Source organism: Podarcis vaucheri (assembly GCF_965113315.1).
Source record: "Podarcis vaucheri genome assembly, chromosome: 6".
Taxonomy (NCBI): domain Eukaryota; kingdom Metazoa; phylum Chordata; class Lepidosauria; order Squamata; family Lacertidae; genus Podarcis; species Podarcis vaucheri.
This window is the reverse complement of record NC_138764.1, coordinates 44,309,752-44,327,615: the sequence shown is the minus strand read 5'-3', so window position 1 is coordinate 44,327,615 and position 17,864 is coordinate 44,309,752. Positions and strand designations below refer to the sequence as shown.

Genomic DNA, 17,864 nt, shown 5'->3' with positions numbered 1-17,864 from the left:
GAAATATGTGCATGGCTCTCCTCTCTCCTTTGAATATAATAGGGTAGCCCACGTGAAGAGAATATTCTGCATGCAGTTGGTGCATAGGAAGCTCTTAGAATGAGTCAGACCATTTCACTCAGTATCTAACTTCCCCCAACTTGGTTCCCTTTCAGATGTTGCTTGACTCAAATATCCCATCAGCCCCAACCAGCATAGGCAATGGTTGGGAATGATAGGAGTTGGTTGGGAATGGTTGGGAATGATAGAAGTCCAACAACATCTAGAGGGCACTAGGTTGGGGAAGGCTAGTCTACACTAACTGGTAGGAGCTTTCCAGGGTTTTCACAGTAACCTTTCCAAATCCTACTGGGAAATGTCAAGATTCAGCCTAGGACCTTCTGAATGCAAAGCAGGTGTACTCCCATAGTGAATGGGTACAATCCACCAGCCATTTCTATAGGATTTTGGTGCATTTATTGGTAAACTGGACTCTGATTCTTTGGTGGCACAAGCTAGTGCAGCTGCTGTAGCTTAAATGACAATGTTTACCATTAGATAATTTTACCTTGGAATCACAAATGTTATATTAAATATTGAGGTGGGCACAAGAAATATACTAATGATTAAGGAGAATGCTTGCTTATTAGGTTTTTCCCCCATTATAAGTTATTTCAGTTTTCATTCCCAGTGAAATATTTATTTTCTCATCTTTATTGTTAATTTTATTTCATTTCATTTAAACAGAGAATGGACATTCTTTGAAGTCTAATCATGATCACTGCCCGCTGAACCAATGTGACAGCTCCCAGACTTCCTATACAGAGTTGTTAGAAGAATTATCTATTTGAATTCAGAAGACAGAATTACTTACATATCATTTCATTATTCTGCTGATTTTGTTCATACATAATAGTGTTGGAAATGATTTTGTTCAAAAGTTGCACTACTGGTAAACAATTTTGAGAACACTTTCCATATTTCAGACCAGGTAAAGGGTTTGCTGGGTTTAAAAGGAGTATACATATCAAGATAGAAGTTAGGAGGACATGCTACACTATGATTTAATAACATGGGAACAAGCCTACACTTGAGAGCAACCCTCATCCCTTTCTTTCTTTCTCTTGCTTGGCTGGGAGGAGGAATTTGGACACCTTTAGCTCAGCTTTTTGTTTATTGCAGTTTGTCATGTCATCCAGACCAGCAACTTTGGTTAACGTGGGCTAAGTTTAGTTAGAAACAAACTTACTTCAAACTGCAGTTTCTGAAGCAGGCTTGTTTAAACTAACCATAGTTAACGTTGATGACAAGTCCATAACTGAATGACATGGCAAACTCTTGCTGTTTGCTGGCATCCGTCTGGTGAAGCAAAATTGAAACTTCTGCCACACAGGAGCATATGAGCTCAAGAAGTTGCTTGGCTTGTTCCTTAATAAACTATAAGTGAGCATAATGTGTGAATGCAACCAATGTGTGCCATGCTATTCTCACTTTACTCTCCAAGACTCCTGTTAACCAGCCTTAACTGACATGAACGCATAGAGAGAACATCAGTAGTATATGGCTGACTAAATGAGGGGTGGCGTAATGGGAAGGGAACCTGATTTTGCATTTAAGCCTGATATTTCCCATCCTTGGTTTACAACAATAGCAATAGGAGTCCAGAATGCCATGGCCTTAGAAACATCAATCTTTCTGCCATATTTCCATTTATTTATAAATGGTCTTTTAAAATGCTTTGCTAGTTGAACCGACACTTCACAGTATGTGCTGCTGAGTGTGTTGACCACCTAGAACGTGATTATTCTGTGGCTTCAATAGAGCTCTACGTATGTACAGTGGTACCTCGAGTTACAAACGCCTCAGGTTACAAATGCTTCAGGTTACAAACTCCGCTAACCTGGAAGTTACCTCAAGTTGAGAACTTTGCCCCACGATGAGAACGGAAATTGTGTTCCGGCGGCGAAGCAGCAGCAAGAGGCCCCATTAGCGAAAGCACGCCTCTAGTTAAGAACAGTTTCAGGTTAAGAACGGACCTCCGGAACGAATTAAGTTTGTAACTAGATGTACCACTATAGCTGAGTAGCATAGTCAGTAGAGGCACAGCCCTGAACTCTTCCCAGTTACTCTAATATTTCCTATAAATTGAACAGGAAGCAAGAAGAGACTGTCATGAATAAGTAACCACATCTCAAACAGTTTTATTCAGGAAGAAACCCTCTCTCCTTAGTTTGATTAGTAAGAAAAGTACCCAATTACTCTGACATTATGGCTTTTAAACTTTCGACTGTCTTTGAGGTTATCAGTTGGAATATGAAATAGGAACCTCCTTAGAAACTAAACTTCCAGATCAAAATCCTTCAAAATAGGGCACTCTGAAGCTAAGTGTTAATGAGAAGCTATTAGATTCTATGGGTCTGTGATCTTCTTTGTATGAAGAGACTTTTCTTAAAGACAAGAGATGCCTGACAACACTATTACGGAAGTACATGTGATTTCTGTTCATGTCCATCAGAGTACTGAATGTCACGCAACAAGATATATGGAAAATCCCACTTGTTTGTTTAGCTATGCACATCTACTCCACTTTAATTTCATTTCATAGCTGTATACATCTCCAAATTGCCTTTGAAATGAACATAATTCTTAAAACCTTCTTAATTCCCTGACTGGGTCCTCTGTGGTTATGCATATTTCAGTTTCTAGTTAGTCTATTAAACTCATTTTTCTTTCTTTATTGTATTTACTTGACTATATCAATAGCATATTAGCATTTAAAAAAGCAATGTCAATATATGTAACAGAGGATGAGTTCTGAAAGCAACAGGATTTTCCATGCCCTCCCTCCAATTTCTGTTTACCTTAGTGCACTTGGTGTAGAGGTTAAGTTTTAGAAGAAGCTCCTAAAAATATTGAACATGTTTGAACAAAAAGTTTATTATTGGAAACACTAAGGGGGCTATACTTCCTAGTGTAAGTATAGCACTTGTGTACAGGGCATTGTACCTATGGCTCAATGGAGGACTTTTTCTACTGTCACCTCTTGAAATGCATGCAGAGGTGAGAACACAGGCATCACACCAGGGTATTGCAGGGGGCAGGGGGTATTTGAACACCTACCATCCAGCCATTCTTAATTACTTAGGCATGGGGAGCTGGGGATAGGGAGCAGGAAGAGAGGGAAGACAGAGAAATAATATTCTGCCCACACCGGAAAGGATGCCCTAAAGTAACATAGAAATACCAAAATGTAATTGAGATTTTCTACAAAAGAGAAATGCAACATAAACAAAGGGCATGCAGTAAAAATTAAATTAGTCATCTTCATTAACCTTAGTTAGTCTACTCTTGAGTAGGACTAATGTTTCAGACAACCTCATGTCTACAGAATATTGAAAAGTCATTCTTTTTTGCAGCCACACTCCATTCCTTCAAAACTACCAAGTTACAGTTTCCCCAGAGAAGATCACTTTTTCATATCGTGAATACAAAAAATTGCATCTAGGACTTTAAGTGACTATATTTTGCACTCTCTTGTTATCTTACAGTTGAATCCAAACTAAATTTTATATGACAGCTACTGAAGTTATGAATGCTTCCTTCATGTTATTTTTCACAGGCTTAAATTGCTGTAAAAATGTTTTCCTGGCACTCCCATTTGATGCATATATTCAAGAGCAAATATTTAACAGCCAAATGCTTAAGCATTTTACTCTGCATTTAACTATTTTATCACTGTAGCATTGTGGGGGGGGGGGGTGTTTCCAGGAAACAGTACCTACAACATCTAACTCATATTAACTCATATTAATTCATATTCTAATTCATATTCATTCATGCTAACATATGGCTTATTTGATTTATGCAATCTGTGTCCTTGATTTGACTCTGTAGGTCAAGTATCAGAGAGCTGCATTAGAAAGCTGTAGTGGTAAACTCAAGCCCTATCACTGTGTGATCTGTGGGAGCCTGATAGGTCTCTCTGTACAGAAAATCTCTACAGCACCCAAGGGACCCCTGTGTTATATAAGCAGTCTCTCTTCTCCTATTTTAGCTACTGCAATTTTTTGTATTTTGATAGTTATATAGATTTATAAGCCACTTTTCTTTAGTTTCTTCTCTGTTGGGCTTATAAAAACTGCCTACCTGAGCAGGGTAAGAGGAGAAGCTATGCAACTGGAATGCATTGCCTTCTCCCATGACTCTAGAACTAGCCCTGGGTAGCTAGTAGGTAGGAAGGAAGCAAAATGGCATTACATTTTAATCAATATCTGATTGGAGTATGGGTTTAGTACCACTGGATACAAATTTGCAGGAAACGGTTTTGATTTTTCAAGAAGCCAGAATAATTCCCCATGCAGATACCAGAAAACTTCTCTTCAGAGTAGGGAGCAACTTGACCAGATATCAGGATACAGTAGCCTGTTAGGTATGGCACTTGACTAAATTCTTGAAGTTTATAAGGACTGGCTGCTCTTGATAAACACTTGTACCAATGACATGTATATCCATCATTATTTCTACTGGATTGGAGAAGTAAGGGGTGCAGATAGACCGCATCATTTCTTCCATATACTATAGGCTATAAAACTTGTGAACCTTAATTACCCAGGCTGGATGGCTTTGGGTGGACTTTAATAATTTGCAGAGACTGTAATTGTTGACCACAGCCAATTTTACTTGTCAACTTGTGGGTTTTAAGTGCTGCAAAACTTTGCCCTCCCCATTATTCTCATATTTCCTCCTAACTGACAAGAATGAAAAACTGGCTCAGAGCAATTGCTTTAACAAATTTTGATGCCCTTTTCCCTGAAGTGGGTGGGTGCTCATTGTGCTAGTTGTATGAACCAGTTTGCTGCCCAAGTGCACTATAGCCCAGCTCTTTGAAGTGGAAATGGGTAGGAACTTTTTCCTACCAGTCTACTCCAAAGGCATAAATAGGGAGCAAGACTCAGGGCTTCAGCACTGCCAATGTAATGCATGCATACTTTCTCTTCATTGACAAGAATGATAATCTGGTTCAGAACAATTATTTTTCCCTTTGTTATATAAGCTCATCAGAGACTGACCTGAAATGGAACCTTCAAAATTATCCAAACTCCAATGGTATCTTAAATGTAAATGTGTTACAAATTTCTGATACTAATCTCTCTTTTGTTATAATGCTTATGCACACTACTTAAAATAAAGCATACAACTTCATGAAATGTGAATGCCATTACATTCATCAGGCTTTTAAAGTTGTGCCAAATTAAGAATAATAAAATTGAAGTGTTTAATGTGTTTCCTTTTCCCTACCCTTCTTTTCTGTTCACTACAAGTCATTAATTAATAAATGAGCATTAAAATGTATCTTGTCTTCTAGCCTGAAACCTTTGAACATCTCTTTCTCAAGCATCCTGAAGCACTGTCATTTGGTCCTCTTCTTCTGGAGTCAGAAATAGTGTTGGAAGATATCAGTATTGAGAAAGCAATGAAAGACGAAGACAAACAAGACTTACTAGCTATTGACTCTCTGTTTGCAACCACACAAGACTTGGAGCATGACTCAGCTTGCTCTAGTGGCCATTTCAATAGTGATAGTCTCTCTGAGAATGTCCATGATGCTGAAACCTGTGGTGGAATGACAGGACAGTCTAATATAAAATATGCGACTATTTTAACCAACTCCATGTCAAGTGGGCTTTATGAGCCACCAAAGGATCTAAGCAGTTCTTTTGTAAGAGGTTTTCTAGGCCATGATTCCTTAGTCCCAACATCTTTCTCTGGCGGTTCTTGGGCAGTGGGAAATCAATCATTTCTGCTGTTGCCTGAGTGCGATGAACACGTGTCCCCTCAAAAGCTCTCTCTTTCTGTTGTTTCATCTGAGGGCTTCTCAGAACCTTCAGAGCAGGATAGAACTTTCAGTGAGGAAGACAGTCCAAAGAGAAGCATGTTCTACTTAGGAATGAGCTCACTCAAAAGTGAAAATGACATCTTTTTAACAGAAAGTTCAAATGGGGTTTGTCACTTTCACACCAATGCTTTAGTTGGAGGCATGCAGTTTCCTCAAGATATAACCAGTGATCTAAATCCCTTTATCAGCAAGTGTGAAACCCCTGTTCAAGCTTTCATACCATACATGCCACAGTTCCAGACAACGGCAATTAAATTGCATGAGACAGCCAGTGGTAAAGTCTAAGCTGCCACCTATTGAAGTGTACTCTTGATGTTCTCTTGATTAAGGCCTCTTTTCTCTCCACGAGATTCACATTTTGCGCAATGAACAGGCCCATATTTATTTATTTTTAAACTCATAGCCCATATATTTTATTCAACGTTGCACTTCTGTTGCAAGAATATTGCATTTTCTCCAGGTACAACAACCAAACAGCATTAGGTACCTGGCAAAATGTGTTTGCTGCCCTCCCCCTGGCCGATAATTCCATTGTAACTTTTATGTGAAATGTGGCTGAATCCAAATCTTTTGGATGCCATAGTGGCCTTACTAAATTCAAAAGGAACAAATCCTTTCCTCCCCTGTCCCCCATCTGCTCCATGACTGCATCATTCTGAGAACTTTCAAAACCATAAAAGGACTCTCTTGCTGTATGGAGCTACTGCAAAAACAAACAAACAAACAAACAAAAAACCCTTTAAAAAACAACCTCGCTGAGCCTTGTATTATATCACCCCATATTCCCCCCACCATTTTATGAACATTTTTAAAAGACCGTTTAATGTGTGTGCTTTCCCCTATTCACATTTTTAGAAACTTGGGAGAGAAGAGCAAGCCTGTCTGTTATCGGAAAGGCAGAAACATTCACTCACACACAGCATGTGTTATGTGGGAGCATATGGTGAGCAACTGAAACTGGATGGGTGACTTGGGAGCATGGGGAATAAAGTGAGGGCTGGATACTGCTTGAACTAGTGAAGAGACCCTTAAAATGTCCATCTATATTAGATATATTGATTTATACTGAGTGTAGGGTGTTTTATGTTATTTTTAGTACCAAACTAAGTGCTTTGCTGCATAGTAGACTCAGAACTTACCCACCCTTCTGCTTGTCCTGTGGCTAGAAAACAGCTTTTTGCTTGTCCTGTGCTTTCTAAGCATGGGTCTAAGCAGTTTTGCCTTTGCTCCACCACCTCCCCCTGGAAAACACACTCTTCAGCTATAAACTGGAACAAACAGCAATTTGTAGAAAACTCGATTGCTATTGGCTCCAAATCAGCACTAAATCATGGGCTTTTCTGGGCACTAAATCATGGGCTTGTCCTGAAACACATTATCTGCAAAGCAACAAGCTCTCCTCCAAAGAGCACTGTTGTCAAGGGTATTTTCATACAATTTTCTAGCCAGGACTTTAATAGAAGGTGGCAGGGGCAGCCCAGACTGTTTTGCCACCTGAAGCAAAACGGGAAGGGGCCACCTCACCTGGCAGCTGCTGCCTCTGCTGTGCGTCCTCAAAGTCGGAGTCACATGGCTTACCGTTTGGCTGCGTCAGCTTCCAGCAGGGAAGAGAGGTGGTAGTGGCTTCTCCTCACTTCTATGCTGGGAGGCAACTGTGGTGGCATCAGAGGAGACGCGGCAGCAGCAGCGAGATCTGGCCAACCCCACTGCCACTGCTTCTCCAGCAGTGGGAGGGGGGAGAACACAGTGTCAGGGGGTGCTGCCTAAGGCATCTGCCTCCTTTTGCCTCATGGGTGGGCCAGCCTGGAACATGTGAAAAAAATGTTGAATAGGTATGGGGGGTTTGTGTGTGTGTGTGTGTGTGTGTGTGTGTGTGTGTGCTGTCTTAAACAACTAGATGTGGCATTGTGCAAGCATATTCCTAAAATATAATCTCTCGACACTAAAGATTAGTATAAAAGCTTGTCCTGTCATTTGGGATCAGTGCCAGTCTGTTAACATGGATATGCTTGAGCAACACCTGTAATCATGATGACTCGGACCACATTGCATGGAGGGGATGCCTGAAGAATATATGAGTACCAACACTTGCATATGCCCAGTCTCTGATTAAAATCTTCAAAGATATTTTTTCATCCATTTACCCAGTGTAACAGGGACAGGGCTATCAAGTTCTAACATTGTTTTGTTTTTTAAGTGGATTTGTCAGTGAGTAAGACACTGTTGCCTTCAGCAATGGATCTTCAAACACCAGCATGCCTTCCTTCATAATTTGGATAGAAAATTGACAGTGCAAGCCTAAGTTTGTGTGTGCTCAAAGGTTAAGTCTCAGTGTGCCCAATGAGACTCACTCACTAGTAATGAGTTTAGAATTGGAGCTGATACCAAGGTAGCATAGGCTGTGTTCCAATTCCAATGTTGCTCTTCAGCAGAGAATTGTAGAGAAGTGATGCATCTCTGCCCACGCAAAGCAGGGTGGGAACAAATGCTCTAGGTATTGTTCTAGGTGGGCAGATAACTCATTAGAATTGGCTTAGAAGAGTCATGCTTCTTCCATGGATTTTGGTGGACTGAATTGGTCTCACAAATGTCCAGGTCTCCAATATCCCAGGTCAACAGGGGTTTTCAAAGCTTTCATTTGATTGTGGCAAGTTACCATTTTGCCACAACCACAAAAGTGTTCCCACTTTCCAAAACAGCTGAAAAACCCATTTATATGACAGCACTGTGAACAGGCATTCAAAGAGATAGCAAATTTATTGACTTTTACCATAGCTACCCCAACCAGTCATCATTTGTGTGTGTTTTTAAATATATATTTAATTAATTGATGCTAGCAACCCTAGTCCATTTCAAAGATTCTGGTAACAGGACCAAGCCACAGCTTTCCAAGTAAGAAAAAGCAATAATTTGTAACTATTTCACCATTCAGCTTAACTTTAGGTATCAAAAGCACTGCAGACTGAAATCTATTACATAATTTCTGAAGCTGAACCCACAGTTGCTACCTGTCTAATGAATGTACGGTACATGGAACAAAATCAGCCCTGGAGGAATTGTGTGTTGGGTTTTATCAGTGGCCTGCTGGTGTATTTGAATGTATGGGAAAACTCTTGTTGGTTTTGTAAGCAAGTAGCATTACCACGATGAGTTAGCAAGGCAAAACAAAAAAACACTCAGCTCTTTCACCATAGCTCTAATCTTGATTAGCACCTTAACTTTTCTATTTGCTGTGCCTCTGAACTCTGAATGCTGTGCCTTACTGTTTGTTCATACTGCTTAGCTAATTGTCGTACTTTGAAATCCAGGTTAGGAGGATGTAGCGACCCACTTTTAAAGTATACACACAATTCTAGGCACAATCACGGGTAGTTGCTGCTCTTTAAGTAGTTATAAAAAAATAGGTTCATGTTTTTAACTGCAACCAACAAAGAGAAATTTTCGGGAGCTTTATTCTTTGTCTTAGTTTCAGTGACATAGACAAGCAGAGTGCATATATATACTATGTAGAATTGCTATTAAAATCTCAAAATGACATTCAGTCTTGCACTCCTATAAACTCCTATAAAAGAGGCAACATCTGCATATTCTGCATCTACCATCTGCTCTGTTCTATCTATGCCCCAGCCCTAATCTTTAGTAATTACTGTAGCTAACGCTAATGATGCCTAGGAATAAGGCCTTCGACAGTGAAGATTAGAAGCCTGGGCAACTCTTATATAATGCTTCATTTTACGATTGCTTTTTGTGATTCTTCAATCTATGGTCTGTTTTCTCAGCATTTCCATTACTTTAGAGCACTGTAATGAGACTTGTAAAATCTCAGTGTTCAAATTGCCTGGAGAGCGGTGGAGGTGAATAACAAAATACAGCCTCACCAGTCGGAATTGCCCTGGGACATTCAAGAGGACATGAAAATAAACAGTTCCAATAAATATGAATACTTTTTACCTTCATGGACCAATATAAAAAGACAAGGAATTTGCATCATGCAAGTTTTTATCATTATCCCAGTCCACTTGTACAATATCTGGAAATTCTAAGAACTAGAATGTATGTAGGTCACCAGTAAATGTTCCTCTAGGTCCCAAGAGGGAGATATGATTAGGTAGGCAGAACCAAATTTGCTTTGGATGTACATGTATTGATGCTCACAGTAAATTTGGTCAAGATGCACAGCTTTTTGCCCAAATTCTTTCCTGTTATATAAACACTGGACATATGATTAGAACAGAAAAAGACACCGGAGGGGTGGGGTTGGGGAATTTTAAGCATTACACTGATGCTATTTCTACTTTACACTGTTCTGTCAAAATATAAGGGTCTATATTATATGTTCAATGTCACTGATTCATTTAGCCCAGGGCTGCCTATTCTGGCAGGCAGCGCCTTTCATGGTTTTGAGCAAAAGCCTTTATTGATCTGTTACATGAAGCTGTTTTAGCCAGGCTATGCTAGGAATAGAAAACGAGGCCTTATACACAATCCCAGCACTGGTCCTTTCTCATTGTAAACAGAACATCACTGACAGTTTCTCGACGGCACTATACCCCCTTGCCGCAACTAAGCTTAGGGAAAATGTTTGGGATCTACATAATAGGAAGAATGCAAAGATATCCATGATAAAGTCCTGTCCTGAAAAAGCAGAGGACATCCTGTCCCAAAGACAATCACTTGCGGTCTTTGTATGCTACCTCCTCACCCCCCACCCCCAATATTCTCATGTTTCTGGTTACTGCTCTTGCATGCACTACATGTTGCACTCTGATGTCATAAAGACAATTGCAGGTACTCAGGCAGCCGAAATTGGCCCGCTTTGTAACCACCATATGTGAACCACTTTGCTAACCACCATAGGTGAAGCATAGTCTCCACCCAGTCCTCAGTGGAAGTGAGCTGGGGAGAAGGAGTGCCCTCACCCATAGCTAATAGCCATAGCTGGTTTGTTTTAGTCAATGACAGCTATTTCCTCATCAGGTACCTCTGCTCTGTGCATCACCCTTGCTTACTGCATACGATTGTGGATTGCTCTAGCAGCAGAGCTGGTAAGAGGATGTTTCGTACATTTTGCTGTCAAAATGATCCTAGCTCCTACAACCTGCTAAATGCCACACTGTGAGCAAAGCCCATGCAGGTCTATCTATACAGGTATTTAGAAATGATCATTATTATCCTTTGATTCTTACTCTTGTCATTTAAATTGGTGGAACACTGGCCCTGGAGAGCAACATATGAATAGCTTCCCAGTACTTTCAACAACAGTGTGTGTGATGCGCACATTGTGTATCAGATATGTATTAGAGGAGTGATATGTTTATATGAATGTGGAGCATAGCTTACAACACTTTTTCAGGGGATAAAGTAGCAAGCTGTATTAAACTAACTCTGATTACTTATAAAACCTGAAATAGCAGGCCTGTTCACTAGCACATGGTGCTGTAGGAACAGAGGGATGTGAAGGGAAAGTCAGAAGGAGTAACATACCTTCTGTTGACAAGGAGAACCCCATCAGAATTAGTGGCTCCTGCCCACAGACTCTATAGCATAGTGCATGCTGACACATGTTATTGGGTAGTACTGTGCCCAAATTGCACATAAACCTGCACTTATAGCTTTTGTTCAGGAAGAATCCAGGACAGGTGCTAATGGTAGTTTTTAACCAACACCTTCCTATCAATATACCTCAGCCACTGCTAAGTGCAAAACAGGGTTGATTCTTACAACTTTGGTAGTATAGTTTTAAGTTTTGCTGAGTGATAAATTATTTATCCAGGTTACACTTGAATACACATCCAGGTGGAACATCCATACATCCATGAGTCATTTCTGTTAACCTTCAAGAAAATAAATCAGATTGAATTCACATATGCTATTCACTATTACGGGTCATTTGCAGCTAGATATGATTATATGATAGATAATCTAACTATATTTTTCAAATTGTGGCCTGTGAGTGGCATAAGTAGCAAGTACCACGTTGCTTTTGTATGTCTGTAGAATTATGGTTTGTTAACCTCTCATGCCATTCTGTCTGACTATCCTTGGTATTTGAGTGTAAAAATGTTCTGGGTTTTTGTTCCTGCCGAAACTGTGGCTTGAATTGGGCTTTGAACCACGATTTCTTAGTTGTGGGGTTTCTCTTGAGCTCATGCTTTAAAATTACTTTTGTATTTATTTTTGTGAATAAAATGTTTACTGTTGAGGTTGTATTTTAATAACATCCTTGTACTCTTCTGTGTGTAGAATCTTTGTTTAACTTTTGGGACGCAAAGCGTCTGGAGAGTTGCAAAACGGAGCCCAGTGAAGAAATTCAGTGACCACAATATGGGGCAAGACCAGTGATGCCCAAGCTTGCAGCAATTAGAAGGTTTCAAGCGGCTACATATTTACGATCTTATGTAGAACATATTTACATATTTTTGCCACATGTCACTTGCCTTTCGGTGAACCCCACATCCACCAACAGCACAATGGTGACATTCCCAATACACTTATAGTAGTTGATCAGACATTTCTAAGACAGGACGTTTGCTGCATAGTATCAGATTCTAATGCTTCTGTTACCATGGGGTTCCCAGTGGTAGCAGAGAGCAACAGCTATAGAATGCAACTGACTAAAGACATTGGGAGCAATCCAGAAACCATTTACCTTCTTAAATGCCACTGAAATCCTCAACTCTTTGAATTGATGGGGAACCTCAGATCTGGGTGCCAAGTTGGCCCTCTGATCCTCTCCATCTTACCTTCAGAACTCGCGCCAGGCTACATTCATTTTCATGCATCCTTTTTGGGTGTTTGTGCCTGGCTGGCATGTCGCCCATAATTCTGATAATGCTTTACAGAGGAGGTTATGTGAGTGTGTGTAGAAATTAGTGTACTTTGCCAAGCTAAAATTCACATTACTTGCTCTATCTACTTTCTCTCTCTCTCGCCCTACTCACCAGTGGCATGTGCCTGCCCCCCACCCCGCCATATTGCCCAGAAATCAACAAAAATAGTGGCTGGAAAATGCTTCCCTATCCCTCCACTAGAGCTGTTAATTGAGTGCATAAGGCCCCTTGATTTGCGATAAATTCATATGCACCTGTTTTTCATTAGCTCTAGCCTCTTTTCCAACACCATAAGGTAAATGCAAGCTCAGAATGCATTAGGGTTATATTCCAGCAATTATACGTGTTCTTTAATTAAAGGTGTGTTCCCAAAAGGAGAGGAACAGCTTCAGCCTCTTTTAGAGCTCGCAAAAGACAGGCATTCATTCATCAAGTGAAGTCTTTCCTCACTCAGGCAGGGTTGTGGCATGAGAAGCTGCACATCTGAGAAATGTGAACCTCTTTTTAGTGCCCTAGTTAAAAACAAACAAACCAGAAACAGAAAGGCTACCTCTTTTCAAACAATGTCACTTAGCAACTTAGCTTGAAAGGTTAAAATATCATCCAAATATCTGCAGAAAGAGTGGGTGGGTTCAGCCTGCCTTGACAGCAAAACTCCCACCCATGGTTCCAGCTCGCAGTTGCAAGAAAGATGATGACAAATTTAACAATCTGAGTGCTTTTGTTTTACAGCAGCAAACCCATTCTCTGTATAACGAATTACAAGAAAACTTCAGCACTTTTCGAATGCATGGAAAAGCAAATAAAAAGCCAAACTGAAATGGTTAATAATTATTTGAAATGGATGTTCAGATTACCTTTTGAAGAAGGCACAGTCTTCTTTCCTTAATGCTTGAGTCCTGCAAATAATGACAAGCGGGCCTGTCAGTCAACAAAGGTACCTGTGGGATTTTCTGCCTCAGGTGCTAAAATAACATGGCTGTTGTTAGATGCTGTGCCCACTGGCTTGCAGGGGAGGGATTTCCACTTGCGTTTCCTCCTTAGGAAACACATACAGTGGTACCTCGCAAGACAAATGCCTCGCAAGACGAAAAACGCGCAAGACGAAAGAGGTTTCCGTTTTTTGAGTCGTTCCGCAAGACAAATTTCCCTATGGGCTTGCTTCGCAAGACGAAACGCCTTGAGAGTTCTTGCGAGTTTGTTTCCTTTTTCTTAAAGCTGCTAAGCCGTTAATAGCCGCTAAGCCGCTAATAGGGTTGCTTCGCAAGACGAAAAAACCGCAAGACGAAGAGACTCGCGGAACGGATTAATTTCGTCTTGCGAGGCACCACTGTATATGTTTGGTGACTGCAGCGTTTAGTGGTGGGCTGCATATACAACACTACCAGCACAAATAAAATTCCACCAACAGCCCTTTGGGCGAACTCTCAGGCAGATCACTTTTCAGCAGAAGGTTCATACACATTTGGCTACTTAATGAGGAAGTGATGAGACATTTAGTGATGTACACACATCTATTAAGATCAATGTACCTGACAATATGCTAAGAGGTACTACTAAGCATTAAAATCAATATGTGTGCAGCTTGTCCAGAGCCACTAATTGTTCCACTCAGTTGTGTGCAACTAGAGCTGGATGAGACTCAGGGTCTCCAAATCCTGATTTCATAAACAACTGTTTTCACCCAAATCTATATGCATAAAAATAAAGGACAGCCAATTTTCTTTCCAGACTGATTCTTTGCATCTAATCCTCCGCCCCCCCCCAAAGAAGTTTCTATTTGTGTAAAAACTATGGATATCAGGATGAAATCTCCTGTGTGCTGCTGCCAACATGATCAAGTTTTGCAGGTTGTGCTGCTATAGTTGTGCCACTAAGTAATTCAGCGTCAGGACCTCCCTCACTGACACACCATGTGTTCATGCATTTTGTCTTCCGCAGCTCAAAATAGCAGAGGCCAAAAGCATTAACAGAGCCATCAGTGTTATTTATCCAAGAAATGGCTTCAAAAAGAGTGGTCTAATGTTGACTGCTTTCTGTGAAGGACATTTCAGGATTTTTATTCTGATGCTTCATTGGCACCCTTTTGGTACCTTTTCTGCACCCACGGCTGGAAAGAGCTTATTGGGTAGAGAACATTTGTGCCCTCACCCTCAGGGCCATGCAAAGCTGGTAACAGGCCCAGGCCAGATGGGAAATAAAGGCCCCATTTCTGCTTTTACTTATCTATATTTTATCTTGTATTAATGTTTTATGTATCTTCTTTAAAATATTAATATGTTGTGTTAAAGGATCCCCCTTGACTCTCTTTACAATATCCTACCAGAGGGACTCAGAGTAGGCCTCCTGAAAATCATAGGCCCATGCCAATTGGCTCCCCTACCCGCTGCCTCTGTTCGGGCCTGCTCACCCCCATGCCCTTTCAAAAGGCTTCATTGGGTTTTGTTTCAGGCACCATGCAAAACCTGATACTATATTTGGGGGATGAGAAACAGCGAAATCTCACCAGCTTACTTAGATAGACTAGCTGGCATGGTTACTTCAACCACCCCCTGCTACAATACATGCTTTTAACTCTCTTTATGGTATATTAATGCATAATTAGTAAAAATGACAGGTGACAGAACTCAGCTTTGCTTGGTCATTACACAGTCTGTCATGTACTCACAAGAAGGAAGGTTTTCCGGTTCATTCAATAGTGAGGAAAAACAATATGAACATGACTCTGTATTTTTCCCTCATATGTTTTGAAGCTAAGCCCTGGACATTGAAAACAATTTCTGAGAATTAGCCCCTTGGCTCAAGGCTAAGCCATTTCCCCCCCCCCTGGTAAGACACTGAAATGAATTTACACTTGAAGTGACTCATTACATTCAAAATTGAAATGCAGTTATGAAGTAGGGATGAAGTAAAAGATTAGCACCTTGATGGGAGATTCTGGGTTGGAAGTATCTTAATTTCCCGGAGCTTTGTTATGAATGCAAGGTTTTACATGAGCAGCAGGTATAAGTCTTCTATTGTTTGTCCATGTGCAAATACAACAAGCGGCACATTTATGTGTGTATGCACCCTCCTCCCTAAACATGATGTAATATGACTACATCCCCAAAGGCGTACTCCTCCATTGTCTCCCAAGACAGACAGATGCCAACAACAACCAGGGCAAGTTTGTATGTATATTATGGACAATTCCTGTGATTTTTCATGCCTTTCTTGAACTGGAAGGATCTATGTACATGTCTCTCCCCCACCATCACAATGCACACTTAGTGGTGGTGTGGCACATGGTTTCTCTGTCCTTGCATACACACAGACCGTGAACTGCCTTGAAGGCCTATTGACCCAGTTGGGTTGTCCTGGGATGCTAACCTCCAGGCTCATTAAAAACCTCTGGCTTCCTTACATATTTCAGGAGCAAATATATGTTTCAAAGGAGCCAAGTGGGAATTGTCAGTCCCTGCCAAGATCAGTGGTTCTTGACTCTTTATCAATTCTTGGCAAAAAGAATAATAATAAAGATCTTTCAAACCATAACATAGCGGTTAGTTTTAGAGGGCAAAGTTCACAGAGACTTGCAAATGACCCGACATGGTGAAAAGGGGTGTGTGCCAAAGATAATTTGCAGACATTACAGAAGCAATGCCAGCTAGATGTGCAGTTTCTCATACACAGACCAGCAGTGCCTATTTGTAAGATCTGTAGTGAAACTTGCAGTAAGATACATGACTGCTGTAGATGTGCATCTCCTGCCATGCCAAGAGACAAAATAGCTGCACTGAGCTTTATTGGGCTGATTTGCACTGAATGAGATCATTTGAATGTTAGAGAAAAACACCACCCAGTTGTATCTTACATCTCCAGATACTCTTTCCAGTGATCTGCTTACATGTCAAGAGGCCACATGTGAAGACCTTACTGTGAAAGTCAGCCTCCTGCCAGATTCAGTACAGTGGTGCCTCGCAAGACGAAAAGAATCAGTTCTGTGATTCTCTTCGTCTAGCGGTTTTTTCATCTTGCGAAGCAAGCCCATTAACGGATTATCGGATTAGCGGCTTTTAGCGGCTTATCGGATCAGCTGATAAGCGGCTTAGAAAAAGGGGGGAGGGAAAAAACCCCGCAGGAACTTGCAAGACATTTTCATCTTGCGAAGCAAGCCCATAGGAGATTCGTTTTGCGAAGCACCTCCAAAACAGAAAACTCTTTCGTCTAGCGAGTTTTTCGTCTTGCGGGGCACCACTGTACATTCTCTGAACCTTTTATGGAAAGATTCAGGACAGACAAATTCATGGCTTTGTTCTATCTCCATTCTCGAAGATATGCTTCTGAATACCAGTGGCTGGAAGCCTCAGGAGAGTGCTGTTGAATTCAGGTCCTGCTTCCTGGATTCCCATAGATGTCTGGTTGGCCACTGTGAGAACAGGATGCTGGACTAAGATGGGCCACTGGCCTGATCCAGCTGGCTCTTCTTATGTTCTGAATGTCATCCAGATTTAGTGCACAGTTAAACCATGGAATTCACTGCCACAAGATGCAGTGAGGGCCACCAACTTAAATGGCTTTTAGAAGAGCTTAGATAAATTCATAGAGGATAAAGAAATCAGTGACTGCAATAGTTATATAAGGTCTCTGAGGCAGTAGGCCTCTGAATACCAGTTGCAGGGAAATGCAAACAGAAGAGGGCTTTTGCATTCATGCCCTGTTTGTGGGCTTCCCATAGCCTTTCCCACTTGGCCACAACGGAAACAGAATTCTGGACTAATTGGACCTTTGTTCTGATCCAACAGGGATCCTGTAGTCTTATGTTCAACTACATAGGCTACAAAAAGGACTTAGTTGATGGTGTGTATTTTAACCTTCTCTTCTGGCATGTGTGCTGTTCCTTTAGCCATTCCTTGCTCCCACCCCCCACCCCCAAGTTCTTTAAGGAAGTGGTGACATTTCTGTAGTGGCATAGCTCATACTAACAGCAGATATTAGATACAGTGCTCAGGACAAAAAGCAAAATGTGTTTTATCTCTCAGCTGGAGCTTTACATTCTTTTTAAAAAGAATACCTTGGTCGAATGATAGAAGGCTTCCTTCCAATACAAAAGTCACTTAAGAATTTTTTAAAAATCTGAAGTAGCATTTATCTTGCCTCTGAATTTCAAACTAAAAAGC

At 40.9% G+C, this 17,864-nt stretch overlaps 2 protein-coding genes and 1 long non-coding RNA gene across 9 annotated transcripts in view; 2 read left to right on the top strand and 1 right to left on the bottom strand.

Annotated features, from left to right (window-relative positions):
• Positions 1-5,331, top strand: part of LEPR (leptin receptor) — a 56,934-nt gene extending 51,603 nt beyond the window's left edge. For all 3 annotated transcript variants that reach the window (XM_082227560.1, XM_082227558.1, XM_082227559.1), the window contains one exon: positions 727-5,331. In XM_082227560.1, the coding sequence (XP_082083686.1) occupies positions 727-744 (18 nt within the window). In that variant the 3' untranslated portion in view covers positions 745-5,331. The remainder of the gene's footprint in view (positions 1-726) is intronic.
• Positions 1-17,864, bottom strand: part of LOC309534982 — a 60,778-nt gene that overhangs the window by 26,813 nt on the left and 16,101 nt on the right. For 4 of the 5 annotated variants that reach the window (XR_014220949.1, XR_014220950.1, XR_014220951.1 and 1 more), the window contains one exon: positions 13,563-13,604. This is a non-coding gene — a long non-coding RNA (uncharacterized lncRNA). Of the gene's footprint in view, positions 1-12,630; positions 12,701-13,562; positions 13,605-17,864 lie in introns of those variants that run through there. The other variant, XR_014220953.1, reaches the window with a different exon arrangement.
• Positions 4,262-8,707, top strand: LOC309534694 (leptin receptor-like; the record flags this gene model as incomplete). The annotated part of the gene is made up of 2 exons (XM_082227003.1): positions 4,262-4,363; positions 5,345-8,707. 2 exons carry the CDS (start codon positions 4,262-4,264, stop codon positions 6,158-6,160), a joined length of 918 nt encoding a protein of 305 aa, XP_082083129.1. The 3' UTR covers positions 6,161-8,707.